The following is a 23,075-nucleotide window of genomic DNA, read 5'->3' as shown; positions in this document are numbered from 1 at the left end:
CCGGCTGTGGCAGCCAATCCCTGCATGTGGGCTGACTCTGTAAAGAGCGCCAACACTCAGGGGCGGGGAGCCGAGCAGCTCACCGGTACACGGTCCTTGCAGAGTATACCGAGTACTGAGATGCTTGGGCGAGCACCATCTACCTTGCGAGATGCACTGACAGGACCTAGCATGATATCATAGCCATGTGACCAGTCTGTAGCCAATGAGATAATACAACATTCACACGTGACTGGTCACATGCTTATGACGTCCCGGAAGGTCCTTTGGTTACCGGGCGGCACACCGATGATTGTACTCGGAAGAAGCGGCGGGAGACAGTCTGCAGGAAGCGTCGCAGGACCTGTAAGTATAATGACAATGTTTATTATTAACTGTATTCTTTGTTTTACAGCCCCCCACCCCATAACTGTAACGTCCAAATTCGGGGTTCAGACGTAAGTTCGCGTTATATCAGAACCCGATCGCGAACTTTACAAAACGTTCGGGTGAGTCTCCCGAACACCGGGGGGCCCACCCAGCCCTACCTGCTATGTCTGCTGGACCTATGTCATAAACTACAGCTAATGGGGAAGTGAGTGGGACATATTCCATGTCAACAATGGAGATAGAAACAGGTCTTAATGTGCCTACTAGCATATCAGACAACAATGCATTTGCTGCACTGTTTAAAGGGAACCTGTCAGTTCCCCTATGCCCTCCAACCCAGCAGCATTCACATGTATATATGCCACAATTCCCTGCTGAACTAGCAACGTATAACGCAATTTACTAAAATAATTTAAAAAAAACACAAAAAAACCCATTTATAAAGTGCGCTGTTCCTATGCTAATTAGGGCCTTGAGTAGTCGAAGGGGCATTGTTTCCCCAGACTAGTTTGCCCTCTTTCCATGTTCTCCAGTTTCCCTTTAAATGTGCAACAATTGCTTCTCAAACAGTATAGACCCATCCCTAGAGCATGTTGTGGCTCCTACCTTTTGCTGCTGGCATCAATAATTGCATATCATTTGTCAATACCTGTCTATGACACACAAACATCGGAATCTTAAATACTCTTAATGTCAACTAACTAAATCATAACATTTTTAAATAAAAAGTCCAATGCATTTTGGTCCTAAAACATTTTTCATTTATTAATTGATCTAAGGTTGTACACATAAGAAAATACCAAAAGGCCTTTTAAGAAAGGCTGGCATTATTTACAGTGGCTCCTCACACAGCAGGATACTCATGCTGGAGGCTGCTTGAGGCCACCAATATTTTGTTCAATACAAAGACAAAGAAGGAAATTGATCAGCCTTTGTCACACATACCATTCAAGTATCTTAGTACAAAGGTTAAATATTGGGATCATTCCAGATGAGATAGCACTCTAGTATAATCAGACGTGCAAGCTGTGAAACATTTTTGCCCCATGGAAATGTTCTCTTACAATAACAGTCATTCAAGAGAGAAGCACCCTTTATAAAACAAAGAAAAAAAACCAGTGGATGAGTTTCTGTACATATTGGCAAGATGAGAACCTCCAGAAAGGACCTTTCACCTAATCTGTTTTGAGATTTCATATTTCAAATAACTTTATGTAGATGTGGGGTTAGAAGACCTCCACATACACACGACATGAAGTATTCAACAAACTAAACATCTCGGAGCATATCACAAAAGTGAATACACCTCACACATTTTTGTAAATATTTTATTACATTTTACCCTAATGGAAAGAGGTTGGGAAAAAAAAAAAACCTTCCCTCTCTATTGTGTTAATTGTCTAAGGTACTTGACAAATAAACCCTCTTCTCCCTCACCTTGCTGATGACTTCATAGAATTTGGCTAGAATTTAATGATATTGTGGCAACCCTCACATTGTGGAACAATGTTTTATGTGTGTTTTTTGTTTTGAGTTAAGTTTTTAATGTATATCAATAGAATGTAAATTTTATCATCATTACAAAATTAAGTATACACCCCTTCAGGTATAAATGGGGAGAAGGTGTGTTAAATTTGGTGTTATAGCATACACACACACACTCATAATGGTCACTGGAAGTTGAACATGACATCTGATAGAAAAGAATTCTCTGAGGATCTAAAAAAAGAATAGCTGCCATACATAAAGATGGCCTAGGCAATAAGAAGATTGCCAGCACCTTGAAACTGAGCTGCAGCACAGTGGCCAAGACTATATAGCGGTTTAATAAAACAGGTTGCACTCAGAACAGGCCTTGCAATAGTTGGCCAAAGAAGTTGAGTGCACATGCTCAGTGTCATATCCATAGATTGTCTTTTCAAAATAGACGTATGAATGCTGCAAGCATTGCTGTACATATTAAAGGGGGGGGGGGGGTTCCGCCTATCAAGGCTCAGACCAGACGCCGCACTCTGCATCATATTGGTCTCATTTCAGAAGGAAGCCTTAGTTCAAGATTACGCACAAGAAAGCCCGTATACAGTTTGCTGAAAATAAGCAGACTAAGGACATAGATTACTAGAACCATGTTTTGTGGTCTAATGAGGAAAAAAAACGTATTTGGTTCAGATGGCATCAAGTATGTGTGACGGCAACCAGGTGAGGAGTACAAAAACAACTGTGCCTTGCCAACAGTCAGGCATTGTGGTGGGAGTAGCACTGTTTGGGGCTGCATGAGTGCTGCGGGGAGCTACAGTTCATTGAAGGAACCATAAATGCAAAAATGCACTGTGACATACTGAAGAACACGATCTCATCCCTTCAGAAACGGAGTTGCATGTCAGTATTTCAACATGAGAACGACTCCAAACACCTCCAAGACAACCACTGCCTTGCTAAAAAAAAACCTGAGGGTAAAAGGTGCTGGACTGGCCAAGCATGTCTCTAGACCCTATTGAGCATCTGTGGGGCATCCTCAAATAGAGAGTGAAGAAGTGCAAGGTCTGAAACATCCACCAGCTTTGTGATGTTATCATAGAGGAGAATTGGTGGATTTCCTGATGAAGAAGTGGGGAGACACTTCGAAACGTGTAAAACAAAACCACCTTTATTCAATCTTGCCTGGATTTATGTCATATGTTCTGCAGCGCAGAAATAGCTCCACATCTCTCTTGTTCCTGATCTGCTTCAACATAGAGGAGTGGAAAAGAATTCCAGTGGCTCCTGTGAAACTCTAGTGAACTCCATGCCCAAAAACAATTCAGGCAGGGCTTGACAATAAAATAGTGCCCACATAAAATATTGCCACGTTGGACACAATTTGACCATTTTCCCTTAGGATTATTCATAATTTTGTTGCCAGAGGTTTAGACATTAATGGTGGTGTGAAGTTATTTAGAGGGTACATCACATTTATTATTATTATTATTATTATTATTTATTATTATAGCGCCATTTATTCCATGGCGCTTTACAAGTGAAAGAGGGTATACGTACAACAATCATTAACAGTACAAGACAGACTGGTATAGGAGGAGAGAGGACCCTGCCCGCGAGGGCTCACAGTCTACAGGGAATGGGTGATGGTACAATTTATACTATTATACAAGCTGTACACTGACTACTTTACATTGTATCAAAGTGTAATATCTTCAGCGCTGTCCCATGAAACTATATAATAAAATATTCACAAATGTAAGGGATGTATTCAGTTTTGTGATATGAAAGACTCCAATCTCAACAGGGTTTACAAATACAAGATATATGGCTGGCTATATGTACGGTTAACATGGTTGTATAACAAAATATAGTTTAGTAATCACAATCAAGAATAGATTGGCTCTACCGTGTTTTCATTATGCTCTTTTCCTTAAAATTATAAATGGCACTAACACAATGAATCATCCTTGCCCGTATATTCATTATTTGATGAATAATTCAAATTAAACATGGACAATGACAATAAGTATATGTATCGATTTACACTGCTTTTAACATTTACTTAATTGTAAAAGTATGTACATTTTAAACAAAAAACAAAAAAAAACTTCAGCCAGCTGTATTGAAAATGTCATGACCAGGAAAAAAAAAATGTCAAAAGAAAAATGTTTAGCCACATTCACTCGTAATGGTGGGTCAAAACCAACAATATTTTGCTCCTTCTTAGATTTTATGTTTTGCAGATATACCAAAAATGTAAATTTTTCAAATTAGTTAAAACATAAATTGAAATCTATACATACTAGGACAGAACTAAGAAATGGCGTTAAAAATATTGTATGCCCTTTTAATGTGATCAAATCTATGTTTATGTAGTGTACACAATATACCATATTAGATCAGCCTGCACAAAATTCACTGAATGGCGACTACTTAAAAGTGGTTATCGAACCAATGAAAATTCTTCTTAAAAAAGCTCAGACTACTTCAAAATAATAATAATAATAAAAATCCCCAGCAGATTGAGTACTGGGGCCTTACCTGGTTGTCTTTGGAGTCTCCTTCATGGTCCTGTCTTGGTAGACTGGAAATGGCCTAAAGCGCCTGTCGGCTAATCACTAGATGAGGCATTTCTAACATGTCAAAACAAGACCAGTGAAGAGAGACCAGCGGGGGACTGGGCATGCATCAGAATAGAATAGAACCTGCTTAGAATCAGCAACAATGAGTATTAATTCCTTTATCTGCAATCCATCTAAGCCACTTTAAGAAAGAAAAAAAAACAAAAAAAACTTTCATCAGCTCAAAAACCCCTTCAAATATACACAAGATATTACTTTTACCTTTAAGCAAAAGTAGAAAATTGAATTTGCAACACCAAGAAGGAAAAGTTGTGTAATTATAGAAATCACAGCATTTATAGACATGTTAATGATATGCACATTCTGAAAACATGGAAACAAAATTTTGAAAACCTCTTGATCTTTCCAGTATCATGTATGAGCACCATGCACAGAAATGTGTCTACTTACATGCCTTGGCATGCTATCGGTGAGGTTATTAATGTTTTCTAAGGAATGTTGTGCCATGCTGAATGCACTTGGGCATGGAAATCATCAAGAGCCACTTCTGGCAGCTCCATTATTAATTTGCAACCAATGCCGTTCCAGATATTCTTGATGGGAAACTGTACGACATAGTAGTACTGTTTATATAGCCAATGAAGAGGCTCAAAGTATCACAAAGAACATGTGGTTTGGAATTGCTGTGTTGAGAGAAATCCACTCCTGGGATACAGTCACATTCCCTAGTGAAGGCCTCTTCATGGCGTTGCCCACTAGTCTTCGAACCAATCACTGGGTGTCATTGCATCCAAGAAAAAAGTGGGACTTATTACTGAAGAGGATAAACCTTTATTTCAGTCTCCATTGCTGTTTTGCTCTGTAGCATGATAGCTTTTGAGATAAGTGGCATGAGGTCAATGGTTATCTGGCTTGCAGCACCAGGTCATGCAAATGCCTTGTGACAGCTTGTGCAGACACTATTTGATGACTACTGTGAGCAGCCTGTGTGGCCTATATATGCAACCATGCCCTTCAGCGTCTCCAGACTTGTCTCGCATTGAGCACCTTTCAGACACCATTGCTTGGAAATTGCAAAGGGAGCTATCAGCAAATCTTGATGAATAGCGTGCCCAAGTGCATTCAGCTTGGCAGAACATTCCTCAGACAACCAAGAATAAATTGAAAGCATGCCAAGGCATGTAAATGTGTGAAATTCTATATATATATATTGCTCCCACTTGATGCTGAATAGATTGAGGTGTTATCAAAATGTTTTTTCCATTTTTTTTATCATTAACATATCATTAACATGTTTATCGATCCTGTGATTTTAATAATTCCATGACATTTCTTTATTGGTGTTGGAAATTCAATGTTGAAGCGTATGAATGCTCTTAAATTGGAAAATAGGAAACCTATAAGAGGCTCCAGTAATCACTAAAAGAGCAACTGCTTTTAATTGACTAGGATAGGAGCTGAGTCTTGTTGCAAGAATTCTGAACATCTTGTAGCGAGTACTTCGACCTGCTTCAATATGTCAAGAAATAAGAAAAAAAATCCAGTTTGTGAACCTGCTTGACTACTTCTGTATCTTTTTGTTATTTTTAATCATAAGCAGTAAAAATTGTTAGTAAAAAGAAACAATATTCCCTTAGGCCAAGTGCGCACTGGAAAATGGAATTTTCTCAAGAAAATTCCGCAGGTATTCAAAGATTACCGCACCCGCAATAAAAAACCGTGGCAAACCGCACCCGAAAACCGCATGCGGTTTGCTGCGGTTTTACCGCGGTATTGTTCGCGGTATTGCCGCGGTTTTGCCGCATGCGGGTTGGTATGTGCTTTATTGCATTCAATGCAATAAAGCACATTGAAGAAAAAAAAAAAAAGTCATTTCATTCTGAGATAGAGAAATAGATAGTTGAATAGATAGACAGACAGAGGGATAGATAGAAGGATGATAGATAGATAGAGGGATAAAAAGATAGATGGTCCCTGTGAGCACACTCTGCATTTCTCACGGTCGGCAGTGAGTTCACATTACCGGCCATGGGAAATGACCGGTAATTACCTTTGCTGTCTCGCTGCGAGGCTGCATTCAGCAGTGTCTGTGTCAGTCGCGGCTGAATGCAAGCATCGCAGGACGCCAGAGCTGTGGATTACGACGGAGCTTTGTTTTGGGAGGGGTTAATAAAAGGGTGAACGAGGCTTTTTTGTCTTTTATTTAAAATAAAGGATTTTTCAGTGTCTGTGCTTTTTCACTTTACTTACGGGTTGATCATGTCAGCTGTCACATAGACGCTGCCATGATCAAGCCTGGAGTTAATGGCGGTGATCCGCCACCATTAACCCCTTGTATTACCTTAACTGCCACTGCTACACGGCAGCAAGAAGAGCCGGGGACACTCCGGTACTGCCGCATAATGCATGCGACAGTCCCGGGGCAGCTGCGGCTGATATTCTCGGCTGCAGGAGGAAGAGTGAGGCGGGGGACATTAACCCTGCCCCTCTCCCTCCCCAGCCTGAGAATACCGGGCCGCCGCTGTGTGCTTACCTCGGCTGGATGGTAAATATGCAGCGGAGCCCACGTGTTTTGTTTTCTATATTTCCGTTTGATTTCTATGTGTGTTCTATGTGTCTGTGTTTTATGTCTGTGTCTATGTATGTCTGTGATCTGTGTGTTTACTCTCTGCACAGCTTCCTCTTCCTGTAATGACATCACTTCCCTGCAAACCGCAGGCAAGTGATGTACATTACCGGAGGTAAAATGCGAAATACCGCAGGGAATAACGCAGGAAAACGCAGTGAACCGCACAGAATTTGCTGCCTGCGTTATTCCCTGCGGGATTTCACGATTACATTGGAGTCAATGGAGTGAAATCCCGCAGCGACGTGCGGAAAAGAATTGAAATGCAATTGTTTTTGCTGCGGGAATCCCGCAGCAAAACATGCAGCTGTCAAAATCCGCCTAGTGCGCACAGGATTTTTTTTTCCCATAGGTTTTGCTGGTGATTCACTGCAGAGATGTTATGAACATTTTCTGCAGCGAAACATGCAGCAAATCCGCAGCAAAATCCGGTAAGTGCGCACAGGGCCTTAGTCAGTGTGTGGAATTTATCATTAATCCCTTTTGTGATGAGCACTTTCTAAAATGCAGATGCAAATTCCAAAAAAGATGGAAAAAAGTGCACAGATGCAAAACGTCTTATATGTGTGGCGAACTCTAAAGTAACAGAAATGAGAGCTGTGACAATGACACAGATTCCCTTCTCATTTCTTCCAGCATCCAGTGCCACATTTGATATGGGGGTTCAGGAAACAGTTCTTCAAACAGTGTGAATAAAGCTTATGGTTCTATTGATATGGCATCAGCTCACCCCAGACAGGCTGCTATGACTGAATATATTGACTAGGGTCTGTTTTTCTTCTCAATGAAAAACCAACTATGGTGAGTGGAGGTACATTTTTTAAAAAAATATTAGAATGATGTAAGCCAGATTAATAATTGAAGATTTTTTCGGTGTTCTTTTTTGCTTTGCAATTAATCTTATGACAAATTAATTAAAAAAAATGTTTCAATCTGTCATGAAGTAACGTGATGATTTAAAGAAAAGATAAAAAAAAGAAAGAAAAAATGACTTGGTACTGAGTAAAGAACTTATAGGCCCAATTCATTATTCAATGTGTGCCTTTTTTTTTTAGCTAGTATGGTGATTTTTCATTTGCCCCAAACGCTCATGGTTTGTGACATTCTAAAGTACATTTTATCTGTTCACCTGTTTGTTTTTTGTGTTCGGCATCGTGGGCAGAGTTTTGGGTTTCCAGATATTTTCAGCTGATTATTTTGCGCAAATGTGCTCTAGTCCCCCCCACCTGAAGGAATTATGTTAATGTCTGGATTTTTTGCACAAATTTTGTTATGTTTTAGTGAACCATGAATAATTTTTGTGCTAAAAAAAATAAGTTAAAGACAAAAATAAAGAGCTTTTTGTTAATTTGTGCAAAATTCATGAATCTCGTGTGCTATTTTGTAGAATTTGGAGCAGAAGACATCAATGAATACACAACCACAAAGGAAAATAACTTGAAAATCATGAAATGGGCCCTATTAGATGCTAAATTAAAGGACTTTGACTCAAATTATCTAATGCCAGTTACAAAATCAATAACGAATAATGTAGTTCATGTTAAAGTATGTCGTACAATAAAAGATTAAGACAACATGGCGTTTTTCTTGTTTTGTTCTTATTTAATGGAACTTAGCACTTTAGGGTCTTTAGCACCCATCTGCCCCCTTTGACTATTTATTGTACATGTCAGGGCCAATACTTTGTATTGCTTGAAGTTACCTACATTTTACATCCTTCCTTAATCTGTGTCAATTAATATAAACATTGTTTTAGGTGTGAAAAGACAACCACTTCTGACGTATTTTGAACACAAGCACTAGTAAAGGCAGTACAAGTGCTCGCCATTTAATTTCCAAACGGCCCAAAGTCAATGTTTGCACAGTTTCATAGGGCAGATATACAGCATCTAGCCAACCTCCCAAGCAAAAAAAATGATGTTTTTTGTTGTTCATTTTACAAATGCAGAAAATGAGTTTAATCCAATCAAATTTAGAATTTATAACTAATGGAGGTTGAAGTCAAACAAAGATAGATATGTTCTACAGTTTGTACATATATTTGCACTGCTAGTGAAAATGTTATAGTTCCACTTTACAGCAAGCACATATTTAATAAAAAATTTGAATTCACATGAATTTCTTATTGAAAAGCAACCCAGAAACAAACATTTGATTGGCATCTGCCTACATATTAAAGCCAAGTGGTACAATAAAATGTAAACATTTTATATTGTCTCAATTCACACTAAGTAAACATTTACCAACATGTCGGAAAGCATACCAATAGAACCAGAGAAAAGTTTACATTGTCCAGAAATGTGGGATCTAGAATAGTGGTGGCAAAGTTTTTGCTTTATTTAGGATGTTTTCCATGCGGAACTATAAAATATTTGGGCTAATGACCGTCGTCAACAAAAAATTACTAGCCCCATATTTCCTTTGGTAGGTAGAGAAAAATCTTTTGACAGTGAAACTTGAACGTGACATTATCCAGGGTGACATGTTCTATGTAGGAGCACTTCCCAGTACCTATAAGAGTTGTATAGATATTATACAATTCATTGTGTTAGTGTAAAGATTTATACAGCGCAGCATATGATCAAAATAAGAAACCAGCCTTATTATACAGCAGTGCTCCTCTAGTACAGGAAAGCCATATTCAGCATGTCCAGTTTGTCCACTATCAACATTCAGAAACATTCTGCATCATTAAACATTGTCCAACTTGCTTGACGAGACAATAGTGTGTCCTATTAAGAAACACCACCTTTCATTTCTTTAGAAGAGCCATTTAATAGCTAAAAGGCTAGAATCCACATAATTGGGGAACAGGGTAGATTGTACCGCTCATAAAATGCATATCAATATATCAGATTCAACTCAAAAATACCAATCATACACTACAAAGATAAATACAAGATTATATATAGCAGCTTTAAACTAGTATTGATTAAAAATGTTAGTGTGGTAATATAGATGGCACAAAAACAGTGCCAGATAAACTGACTATCCTTACAGTGGGCAAAAACCACAAAAGTCCTCAAGAGTTAAAAACTCTGTTTGGGAGCAATCAAGTCAACAGGTTGGAAGAGCGGAGATTATATATGTATATATATATATATATATATATATATATATATATATATATATATATATATATATATATGTGTGTATATATATATATATATATATACATACATATATATATATTTATTTTCTTTTTAAGCACAGCTGAAATGCTAAATAGCTTTTTTTTCCAGAGATAAATGCTCACATACAAATTAATAACTATAGGTGAGTGTGCCGTCTGATTTTTCCTTTGCTCTCTATAGCCCATCCCATAAAAATATATATAAAACAAATGTCTTTACTAAAAAAAAAAACAAAAAAAACAAAAATGGGATGATGGTATGATAACTGGTAACCTGGCCATTCGAAAGGACACTGTTAGAAATAGTGTTTGGCAATTTAGCATACACTTATAATGAGTAACATAAAATAATAAAAACATACTCTTAACAATATCTAATGCAGTAGTATGCAAAACCTCTTACGTTTAACAGAGTTTAGAACTAGTACCATGCGTACGTTTCAAGGACTTACGGCAATGAGCAATTCTTCATGGTATCAACCTCAAGACCAGCCTCAAAACATGTCCTCCCCAATTCAAAGCCGGCCTACTGATTATTAAAATATTTGCTTAAGAAACAATTTCAAAACACTACCAAATCTGTGCACTGTATTACATTTCCATTATGAAAATGTATTTAAGAGTTAAAGGGTAGAGAATAGTTTTATTAAGCTATTTTACTTAATTAAGGAAGAGACAATACACAATATATCTCACAATGCCTTCAATTGGTCATGTCCCAAACTGGTTCTCTCACCCTAAAAAAAGTGCTACATTGTGATCAAGAGTGGCTGTACAGACACCACCTGGTAAAAGAAATAGGTATGGGACAGAGTGCAGTCTTAGAACTGCAGAGATTGGAGCGCTACTTTAGTCGTATTGGAGGAACAACTTCACATAACAATTTTTCCTTATTTCCCATAAGTATTTCTTCAATATAGGGAATGAGGATTATTTAGATCACTTTTGTTAGTTCTGAATCATGATAATGGTACAACTCCATTTCCTCGGTCAGTCAGTGCTCCACATTTTTATGCTTTTCCCAGAAGATCTATCACCAGAGAAAAACTGAAGAATTGCAGAGGTCTGTCCTTTGATTGGAGTGTGCTGACCAGAACTGCAAGAAATGATAAGAAGAATAAAAAAGCTAGCACACATCACAATGAAACATTATTTTCTTTAGAGAACAAAGTCTAGATAAATCTTTATTGAAAACATGTGTGTTCTAAGGAAACACATTATTTGATGCTTAAATATTTTATAACATTTATTAAATGATTATTGCCATAATCACAAGTTATCGCCATAGCCGTAGAATAGCTGGTAACTCGGGATTTTGGGAATAACCTATATATAAAAATATAGTGGATTAACCTCTAAGGGTCAGTCTATTTTTGGCCTTAAAGAGATTGTCCCACAATACACTAAAATCACCTATGCAGAGGATTGGCGATAAAAGTCTGATCACTAAATTTGGGTCTGGAGTTTGAATAACATGGAGGTTAGACTTATCATTCAACCGCTATGGAACTGACGTAGCTATAGGAGGTGTATCAGTTAATGTCCAGGCCATTTTTAACACTTTTCTGGCTCAAAAAAGCAGTATCCCAGAAAAAATTGTCAACTATTCAAACTCCAGATCAGCTCATCTAAGATATGCAATAAACATATTTGTGGTGAGAGGATTCTAGGAAAATCAAAATGTGCATGTATAAAAAGGACAATAGTTGACCAGAATGGGGTAAATTTAGAACTGGACCAAACCAAGTGCAGGGAGTTCACAGAGGCTGCACTGCACTGAAAACATAAATCTGCCTGACACACCAATTTTACACAGCCTGAATGGGGTGTAATAAATCTGATGTAGGAACTTAAACTATATTAGCATGTTCCTGACACTTACAACTGATGACCAAAGTGAGTCCACCATTTCCTCCCAATCACTGTCCTCCAGCTCAGCTCATCTTTCCACTTGACCAGAGCACAGTCAAAAGGTGAAGCAGAAGACATAGGATAAGGCCCTATAGATACATGTCAAAAGTTTCGCTAGAGTTTCCCAAGTTTCCCTTGAAAAAGACGGCGAAATACACGTTGGGAGCTTGGGTACCTGGTATGTTATTAATTTACATCTGATCAGTTTGCATTTTCCCCCTCTGGGTATCTTCATATAACTCATCTTACATTTATTTTATCTATGTTTTTTATTTATACTTTAACCTTAATTTTATGATGCTATAACAGATACATATATAAACTTACTGTATATGAGGATTTTTCATTGAGAGACATGTATTTTTATATACACTATTTGATGTATTGCATTGATCCTTTTATGGTTCATATATATTTTGTATATGTGTGTGTGCCAAACACTGCATTCTTGTTTTTTTCATTGCTTTCAATGGTGAAAACCACATGCAAAAATGCTGAAAAAATTGATACTGCAGATTATTTTCTGCACCAAATCTGCATGGGAAAAAACCCCCCTCAATATGTGCGCTACACTTTAGGAGTGGCTGGCATAAGGATTTGCTTGCAGTTTTGTGACAAAAGTGCACTAAAAAATATATAAAAACCGCGATAAAAGCGTACTGTGCATGCACACAGCCTATTAGTTGAACCAGTTTTCAAAAAATAATTCAATCTCTCCTGGGTCACAACACAGTTAACCCCACAAGCCCAACACAGAGGGGATGGAAGAAGAAGGTTGCTCCAAGTGGGCCAAGAAGGTGACTAACCTTCCTTTTTTACATCCCACTTCAAAAAAAGCTGCATCTATAAAGCAGTGACATTTTGATTCTCTCCATAGTCAATATCAACAGCTCTCTTTGGGCATATGCTCATTTGCATCCTTTTTGTTCAGAGGGGTAGATAACATTCTCGTTCAGCAATTTCCATATGCTTGATTAAATGTATCTCTCTCAGATTGACTGAGACTCTTCCTATGCACACTCTATATACACTGTGTGCAGAATTATTAGGTAAATGAGTATTTTGATCACATGATACTTTTTATACAGGTTGTCCTACTCCAAGCTGTATAGGCTTGAGAGCCAACTACTAATTAAGTAAATCATGTGATGTTCATCTCTGTAATGAGGAGGGGTGTAGTGTAATGACATCAACACCCTATATAAGGTGCTCTTAATTATTAGGCAACTTCCTTTCCTTTGGCAAAATGGGTCAGAAGAGAGATTTGACGGGCTCTGGAAAGTCCAAAATTGTGAGATGTCTTGCAGAGGGATGCAGCAATCTTGAAATTGCCAAACTTTTAAAGAGTGATCACCGAACAATCAAGCGTTTCATGGCAAATAGCCAACAGGGTCGCAAGAAGCGTGTTGGGCAAAAAAGGCACAAAATAACTGGCCATGAATTGAGGAAAATCAAGCGTGAAGCTGCCAAGATGCCATTTGCCACCAGTTTGGCCATATTTCAGAGCTGCAACGTTACTGGAGTATCAAAAAGCACAAGGTGTGTCATACTCAGGGACATGGCCAAGGTAAGGAAGGCTGAAAAGCGACCACCTTTGAACAAGAAACATAAGATAAAACGTCAAGACTGGGCCAAGAAATATCTTAAGACAGATTTTTCAAAGGTTTTATGGACTGATGAAATGAGACTCTTGATGGGCCAGAGGCTGAATCAGTAGGGGCAGAGTGCTCCACTCCGACTCAGATGCCAGCAAGGTGGAGGTGGGGTACTGGTATGGGCTGGTATCATCAAAGATGAACTTTATTTTCATGCAGGACAATGCTCCATCACATGCATCCAACTATTCCACAGTGAAGCTGGCCAGTAAAGGTCTAAAAGATGAAAAAATAATGACATGGCCCCCTTGTTCACCTGGTCTGAACCCCATAGAGAACCTGTGGTCTCAAAATGTGAGATCTACAGGGACGGAAAACAGTACACTTCTCGGAACAGTGTCTGGGAGGCTGCGGTGGCTGCTGCACACAATGTTGATAGTAAACAGATCAAACAACTGACAGAATCTATGGATGGTAGGCTGTTGAGTGTCATCATGAAGAAAGGTGGCTATATTGGTTACTAATTTTTTGGGGTTTTGTTTTTGCATGTCAGTAATGTTTATTTCTAAATTTTGTGCAGTTATATTGGTTTCCCTGGTGAAAATAAACAAGTGAGATGGGAATATATTTGGTTTTTATTACGTTGCCTAATAAATCTGCACAGTAATAGTTACCTGCACAAACAGATATCCTCCTAAGATAGCCAAATAAAAAAAAAACAAAAAACCCCAACTTCCAAAAAAATTAAGCTTTGATATTTATGAGTCTTTTGGGTTGATTGAGAACATAGTTGTTGATCAATAATAATAAAAAATCCTCTAAAATACAACTTGCTTAATAATTCTCAACACTGAGTATGAAGAGGACCCTTACCTAGGATTTCAGGCATCCCAGCCGTCTACATGATTTTGATATCCGATATAATTGGCGAAGTTGTCAGGCATGGGCTGAGTTAAAGTTCTCTATAACTAGAGTGGACTGCAGCCAAGCAGTGTGCAGTTTTGCATACTTTTTTTTTTACCAAAAGTAACCAAATTCATGGTAGTATGGCCCAATATGCCTTCCGGAGGATGTTTAATTTCGGTCACCTATTGGATAAGTACAGGTGATGCCAGCGCTAGGTCAATATGGGATAAGGTTTTAAGAAAAGTGGAATAACAAGGAAGAGACTTTTGAGATGAAAACTTCAACTGCCATATAGCAGAGTAATTAAACGCTGAGAACAGGTAGTGAATCAGATGATAGGATCATATAATGAGAAAGTAACACAAGGGACCAGCTGGAAGATTCCTCCACAACAGTACTTCAGACCATCCTGATCCTGTTGCTTTGATCTGCTGGTGCGGTGGCGCTGGCAGATCAAAGCTGTGTTGGAGCGGAGGAGACATTTCTCCTCGCTCTGACACTCCTCCTCCCCCAGGCTGCAGGTCTGTTGCCTAGGAGACGGAGGAGCGTCAGCGAGCGGCGCCGGCGTAATGACGTCTTCTGGCCGCGTGGGAACTGAGGACCCAGCGGCGCGCAGCGGGGGAGCGTGTGCAGGAAGGTGAGTTGTGTGTTGCTTTTTTTTTTTTTAAATAACTCGTGTGCGGCTGTGCCAAGGTGGGGATGAGGGGGCCAGCGCCAGCACAGGGTGGGGGAGAACACACATGCCAGCATGGGGTGGGGGAGGGGGAACACACATGCCAGCAAAGGGTGGTGGAGGGGGAACACACATGCCAGCATGGGGTGGTGGAGGGGGAACACACATGCCAGTATGGGAGGGGGCGCACATGCCAGCATGGGGTGGGGGGGGGGGAACACTCATGCCAGCATGGGGTGGGGGAGAAACACACATGCCAGCATGGGGTGTGGGAGGGGGAACACACATGCCAGCATGGGGTGGGGGGAGAACACACATGCCAGCATGGAGTGGGGGAGAAACACACGTCAGTATGGGCGGGGAACGCACATGCCAGCATGGGGGGGAAAAATGCATGCCAGCATAGAGGGGGGGCGACATGCATGCCAGGATGTGGAACAATGCATGCCAAGATGGAGGAAACATGCATGCGAGGATGGAGGAAACATGCATGCCAGGATGGGCAAAACATGCATGCCAGGATGGGCAAAACATACATGCAAAGATGGAGGAAACATGCATGCCGGGATGGAGGAAACATACATGCCAGGATGGAGGAAACATACATGCCAGGATGGAGGAAACATACATGCCAGGATGGAGGAAACATACATGCCAGGATGGAGGAAACATACATGCCAGGATGGAGGAAACATGCATGCCAGGATGGGGAACAATGCATGGCAGGATGGGGGAAACATGCATGCCAGGATGGGGAAAATATACATGCCAGGATGGGGGGAAACATACATGCCAAGATGTAGGAAACATGCATGCCAGGATGGAGGAAACATACATGCCAGGATGGAGGAAACATACATGCCAGGATGGAGGAAACATACATGCCAGGATGGAGGAAACATACATGCCAGGATGGAGGAAACATGCCACGATAGGGTACATTTACCAGGAAGGGGAACATTTACCAGGAAGGGGTACATGTTAGGAAGGGGGACATTTACCTGGATGGGGGTACATTTACCGGGATAGGGGTAAATTAACCAGGATTGGGAACATTTACCAGGATGGAGGACATTTACCAGGAATGGGGTACATGCCGGGATGGGGGAACATTTACAAGGATGGGCAATATGTCAGGATGGGGTACATTTACCAGCATGGGGGAACATGCCAGAATGGGGTACATTTACCAGCATGGGGGAACATGCCAGAATGGGGTACATTTACCAGGATGAGGTATATTTACCAGGATGGGGCCATGATGGGGACAAATATACCAGAATGTAGGAAATATATATCAGGATGGGGGACATGTTTACCAGAAAATGGCCAGGAAGGGGGACAGAACTACACAATGAAAGGGGAGGGGAGCAACTTGTACGTCTTTATGGGATTTCAAGATGTTCAGACTTTGAAATGTAGATGTTGTGACGACATGGACTCTCATGGGTTAAAGTTTCTTAAAATTCAGCCAGACGTATTGTTCTACTGTGTGGTAACTCATGATTGCTTAACTATTGTCTGGGACCAGACCCTTCGGAGCATTCATTGTAATGTAGTTGTGTATTGCTAATCTAATGTAAATCACCTTAGTAGCCATTGTCGAGTCTGTGACTTGCAGACTCCATGTAGATATCTTCAGTCTTTCTATGCACATCATTTAAATGAACATTGTCCATGCAGCTTGAGATTCATCCAATGGGAGAAGCAATCTTGTCCAACCAATCGATGAGGACGCAGTGTATCCAAGTGGAAGGCTGTGGCTATAAGAGAGGACTTCTTTAAGCCACCAGGTTGATGAAGGTTTTTGGATGCTGATGGATCCAGTCTAAGCTCTTTGGAGCTGACTAGAGGATCAGGATATCTTATGGCTTCAATCTAGGGACTCCGGTTCCGGTTGGAGGCCATATCCACAGCCTAGGGATTTCGACCCCGACTGCCAGGATTGTATCATCATACCAGGACTACCTAAGGAGGACACTCAGGTTGGGACAGTTCAGTCACCTGTTACAGACTTTGCAGACCTCAGTCAGCTTCCTAAATCTGGCATTATTCCTTTCTCGGTGGGTGCCCGCCAAAAGCGGGGTGCTGCTGGATTGGAGTAAATAGCCCTGGAACCTCTGAGGCATGGACATTCTAAATCCCTGGTGAGCCAGCGGAAGGGTGAGATTCTGTTGCCTGTTACATTTGTGTGTTTTGCTGGTTATGTGTTATGTGCCGTTAATTGTTTGGGGATCCAATAAAGTCTAATTATTGTGGTTCCCTCACCCTGTGTTGTCTGAGTAGTGTTCCGCCCACGGTTAAGGAGGCCGGTGTTCAGTTGGGATGAGTCCTGAGCCATGCTGTCTTTCTAAAGGCGGCGGGTTTTAGTGGATGAGAGCACCCACTGAGCCCCGTGTCTCCACAATTGGTGGCAGCAGTGGGATACTACTCAGCCTGGTTTACCCAGGGGAGCTACAGCGGACTGGTGTTTTCGGACACCGTCCAGGGCTCAACAACCAGGGAAGCACATAAGCATACCCAGCAGGTCATAGGGGAGGCATTCAGGTTTCGGACACTGCCATGTCCAACCCCACCAGCTCAGCCATGGGACAAGGACAAGAGAGGAGTTACGACCGCTGTAGTAAATGGATGCTACAGGATCTGTGCCAGAGGCGAAAGATTATCTACTGGAACGCTGAGACTCGGTCAGACTTGATCCAGAAATTAGTCCGTTGGGATGCGCAGAATGATGCAGAGGACGATGAGGATCCCGCCAATATTGACCCAGAGGATTTAAACTATGTGCCACATCATGGATCTAGTGACAATCGGGAATCAACTTTGTCCAAAATGGCCCAAGCCACAGCGTTGTTGGATGCATTGGGGCCTAGATCCTCAAGAGAAGAGAGGGCTTATGTTCTGGAATATGTTTATAGGATTCCAGCTGCAGTACTGCTAACACCAGCCGGTAGAGAAGGATGGTCCCGCTACTCAGCAGTAGCTGCGACAAAACAAAGGACTACAAACAGGGCCTGTAACTCGCCCAATCTATGGCGCTGTTATACATATGGGCGCCATGGACATATAGATAAAGATTGTCTTCAAAACCGAGGTCGCATGCTTGGAGCCCATCTACCAGCTCAGCCGGTCAAGAGCCAGGGACTACGAGACACTGGTTCCTCCATTACCCTGGTAAGCCCAGTTATTGTTTCCCCAGAAGACCCTGTACCAGATTCCCAATTATCCATCTCCCTGGCTGAGGGCCAGCGCTCAGACATTCCTCTGGCATGTGTGCAGTTGGACCTAAGGATCGACCAGAGAGAGGTCGAGGTGGAGCTTGTGGCCAGCCTCCCCACATCTGGTATTTTGGGGACCAACCAGAAAGTGATCGATGTGGGGATTGTGAACAGCCTCCCCATACCTGTCATTGTGGAGACTGACCAGAGCAAGGCTGATGTGGAGCTTATGGACACCGTCCCCACACCAGTTATTTCGGGAAAGGACCAGGGAGAGGTTGATGTGAGACTTGTGAACAGCCTCCCCACACCTGTCATTGTGGAGACTAATCAGAGCAAGGCTGATGTGGAGCTTATGGACACCGTCCCCACACGTTACTTTGGGGTCTGACCAGGAAGAGGTACATATGGAGTTTATGGACAGCCTCCCCACACCTGTTGTTTCGGGGACTAGCCAGGAAGAAGTTGAAGTGGGGTTCATAGATGGCCCCACCAAGCCTGTTGTTTCGGATACCACTCAGAGGGAAGTGAAAGTGGGGCTTGTGAATTACCTGCTCACACCAGTCATTTTGGAGAATGACCTAGGACAAGGACTATCCAGTCAGTTTGAAGCAGCCATCACCCACCTCCAAGCCAAGCAGGACCCTGATGTGGATCTTTCTAACATCTTTTCCAGGGATGGTTTGCATTCCCGGTCTCCATCATCCACTTCTGAGCCAAGAACCGTGAGTAAGCCTAACCACACTGTGGCTATTGACTGGGGGAGGATTGATAGTGGGAGATTTGTGCAGGCCCAACTCATGGACCCCACCTTAGTGCTTGTCCACAATATGGCTGCTCAACTTGGGGGAGGTAATCAAGGGGAGGTGCATAGATGCAAGCCTCTGTTGCTGACCTCACCATTAAAAAGGACAATGCCGTTAAAAGGAGAAGGGTGATCGGAAGCCTATCATGTCTGGCTAATATTAAGAAGGGGGAGGAATGTGACGACATGGACTCTCATGGGTTAAAGTTTCTTAAAATTCAGCCAGACGTATTGTTCTACTGTGTGGTAACTCATGTTTCCTTAACTATTGTCTGGGACCAGACCCTTCGGAGCATTCATTGTAATGTAGTTGTGTATTGCTAATCTAATGTAAATTATCTTAGTAGCCATTGTCGAGTCTGTGACTTGCAGACTCCATGTAGATATCTTCAGTCTTTCTATGCACATCATTTAAATGAACATTGTCCATGCAGCTTGAGATTTATCCAATGGGAGAAGCAATCTTGTCCAACCAATCGATGAGGACGCAGTGTATCCAAGTGGAAGGCTGTGGCTATAAGAGAGGACTTCTTTAAGCCACCAGGTTGATGAAGGTTGATGGATGCTGATGGATCCAGTCTAAGCTCTTTGGAGCTGACTAGAGGATCAGGTATCTTATGGCTTCAATCTAGGGACTCCGGTTCCGGTTGGAGGCCATATCCTCAGCCTAGGGATTTCGACCCCGGCTGCCAGGATTGTATCATCATACCAGGACTACCTAAGGAGGACACTCAGGTTGGGACAGTTCAGTCACCTGTTACAGACTTTGCAGACCTCAGCCAGCTTCCTAAATCTGGCAGTGGGTGCCCGCCAAAAGCGGGGTGCTGCTGGATTGGAGTAAATAGCCCTGGAACCTGTGAGGCATGGACATTCTAAATCCCTGGTGAGCCGCGGAAGGGTGAGACTCTGTTGCCTGTTACATTTGTGTTTTGCTGGTTATGTGTTATGTGCCGTTAATTGTTTGGGGATCCAATAAAGTCTAATTATTGTGGTTCCCTCACCTTGTGTTGTCTGAGTAGTGTTACGCCCACGGTTAAGGAGGCCGGCGTTCAGTTGGTATGAGCCCTGAGCCACGCTGTCTTTCTAAAGGCGGCGGGTTTTAGTGGATAAGAGCACCCACTGAGCCCCGTGTCTCCACAGATGTGGATTACAGGGTGACATCTGATTACATTCCATGCTAAAATCTCTGTCTAATATGCTGCAATTTTTTAGAGAAAGATTAACTGCTGTGTCTGGAAAGGGCAGCTTCAATGTGTGGTAAGCAGGCATGAGCGTGATGCCCCCTGCTGAAGAGAAGACTGCAAAGGTAAGTTTAAAATCAATTATTTACATAATAGGATTGGTTGGCACTTCGGAAAAAAAATTGGGTTTAGGGCTACAGTTTGGGCACTCGGCCTGTAAAAGGTTCGCCATGACTGCCCTATACCGTGTGGGTCTGCAGCAACCTATTTGTGTGTTAAAATTTGTGACACAACTCCTAACAGGTGAAAAACACTCCCCTTCTACACTGGTTCTAAAGTTAAGACCCTATTTGCGCTATTGCCTTTCCAGCTCTTTCTCTACTAAACCAGTTGAACATATTTTTTTTTCATTGCCATCCATAGATTTATTTTACCATTTTTTCTTGCTTTATACATGTGTTTTTCTAACTTTCTCTTGAGCCGGTTATGAAACTGTGGCTTTTCATAATATACGACTGAATGGCTTCCTTAACCCCTTTTTTTCATGGTTTCAAAACAGTTTAGCAATCACTCTACATATAAAATCAGTATTGGTTAGTTATATTCAGCATGTTTGACTGCGGCAATTTTAACGACTAATTGTATACTTCCATATAACATATTATTATTTATTATTATAGCGCCATCAATTCCATGGCGCTTTACATGTGAAAGGGGTGTACATAATAGGGACAAGTACAATAATCATAAACAATACAAGGCACAGACTGGTACAGGAGGAGAGAGGTCCTATAGCGTATATATTACTGCTGCTAATCCAGTGTGCATTAAAGCATCATCATAATGAATGACATTTTGCAAAATCTCATTTAAACAAAAATTGCCATTCGCATCATGTTAATTTATGCTGCAGATGTCAACACAGACTTCATGATTTGCAAAGTAATGGTCAGGATTGGCTTTATTTCTTCTAACACAGCCTCATTCACATGACCGGACTCCTGTTTAGAATTAGATAGGAGCTAGGATAGATTTAATCGTTAAGTATCCATTCCAAAGCCTGGATACGGCCAAAACATTTAGTGTCATTCTAACATTGTCCCCTGACCCTTTACCCCATCCCGATGCGTGACATACATCTCTCCGAATATGTGTACATCGGGTGACGTGTCCATCAAAGAGATTAGGACAGGGAGAAGCCACCAGTGACCAGCCTCGGACTAGTCAACCAAAATACATAGGTCCAGATTAATCAGGACCGGTCTAGTGATCTTACTTCAGGGACTGGAATAAGATTTTTAGCATAATTAGCGTAAGCACACTTCATTACGCCAACAAACCAGCTCAATCCACTTTGTCGGGGTTGAGTGAAAATACAAAAAGTCTTCTCAAAACTTTTTATGCCATTTTTCCGTTGGAAACACTTTCATGAATAGGGGCTTTAGTCCACAGAAAACATTTCAAAATATGTTGTCTGTGTAATACTTCAGAATAAAGGATACTTGTCGGCATTAATGCATCCAGTATCTGATTCATGCTGCCCATAGCTTTGGCTGCATGTATCATGACAAATTACTCTAAAAGAAATTGATACCTCATTTGAGCAATATAGGGTAAGTCTTGACACAAACATATATAACAGTAATCAGTTAAAAATACGCACATCTTTTCAGCACAGTACTATGGTTTGGGATCCACTGTCCAAGGTACACTTCCATGAGAGATGACAGACTGTTCAAATTCTGAAGGCTCTATCTGATGTGGGAAAAGTACATATGTTATGCAATATGCTTTGTCAATTGCATTTTTAATCTACTTACACATCAAAAAGTTAAGGAAAAATGTTACATTTAATTGTGGTTAATTTTATTACTTTTTATTTTATTACTTATTACAAAAGACACCTTCAGCATTACGAAGGCTGAAAAAGGAAGTAGAATACAACATTTAATCTAGAGAAAGGCAAAGAAAAACATCTTAGTTCATTGGGAACAGAAATGCTTTCACACAAGAGCTAGTCAAATGGCACATTGCATAAAATTAATAGGAGTCTGTGACCAAAACTCATTTTCAGCTATACTCAGGAAGGTTTTACGAAGGAGAGTAGATGGCAAACTAATTTGTTTTTTTATAAAGAGGCAAGTAGAGACTTGGCTACAAGAATGGCAGTGAGTGTTTATAATATTTTTGGACAATGCAAAGGAGTTGAACATCTACTATACACAGCTAATGGGTAAAGGCCCCGTCACACTAAGCAACATCGCTAGCAACATCGCTAGCAACATCGCTGCTAACGAACAACTTTTGTGACGTTGCTAGCGATGTTGCTTAGTGTGACATCCAGCAACAATCTGGCCCCTGCTGTGAGGTCGTTGGTTGTTGCTGAATGTCCTGGGCCATTTTTTAGTTGTTGCTGTCCTGCTGTGAAGCACAGATCGCTGTGTGTGACAGCGAGACAGCAACAACTAAATGTGCAGGCAGCAGGAGCCGGCTTCTGCAGAGGCTGGTAACCAATGTAAACATAGGGTAACCAAGAAGCCCTGTCCTTGGTTACCCGATATTTACCTTTGATACCAGCCTCCGCCGCTCTCACTGCC

At 41.2% G+C, this 23,075-nt stretch overlaps 1 protein-coding gene across 7 annotated transcripts in view; it reads right to left on the bottom strand.

Moving 5' to 3' along the window:
* Positions 1-8,838: 8,838 nt before the first annotated feature.
* The window catches only part of ANKS1A (ankyrin repeat and sterile alpha motif domain containing 1A), a 568,529-nt gene continuing 554,292 nt past the window's right edge, over positions 8,839-23,075 (bottom strand). For 6 of the 7 annotated variants that reach the window (XM_075335878.1, XM_075335884.1, XM_075335882.1 and 3 more), the window contains 2 exons: positions 22,142-22,233; positions 8,839-11,285 (listed from right to left, as the gene is read on the bottom strand). In XM_075335878.1, coding sequence (XP_075191993.1) covers positions 22,159-22,233 — 75 coding nt within the window. In that variant the 3' untranslated portion in view covers positions 8,839-11,285; positions 22,142-22,158. The remainder of the gene's footprint in view (positions 11,286-22,141; positions 22,234-23,075) is intronic. The other variant, XM_075335880.1, reaches the window with a different exon arrangement.

Source organism: Anomaloglossus baeobatrachus, chromosome 2, assembly GCF_048569485.1.
Source record: "Anomaloglossus baeobatrachus isolate aAnoBae1 chromosome 2, aAnoBae1.hap1, whole genome shotgun sequence".
Classification (NCBI taxonomy): Eukaryota; Metazoa; Chordata; class Amphibia; order Anura; family Aromobatidae; genus Anomaloglossus; species Anomaloglossus baeobatrachus.
Note: the sequence above shows the minus strand (reverse complement) of the source record. Positions and strands in the feature narration are given on the sequence as shown.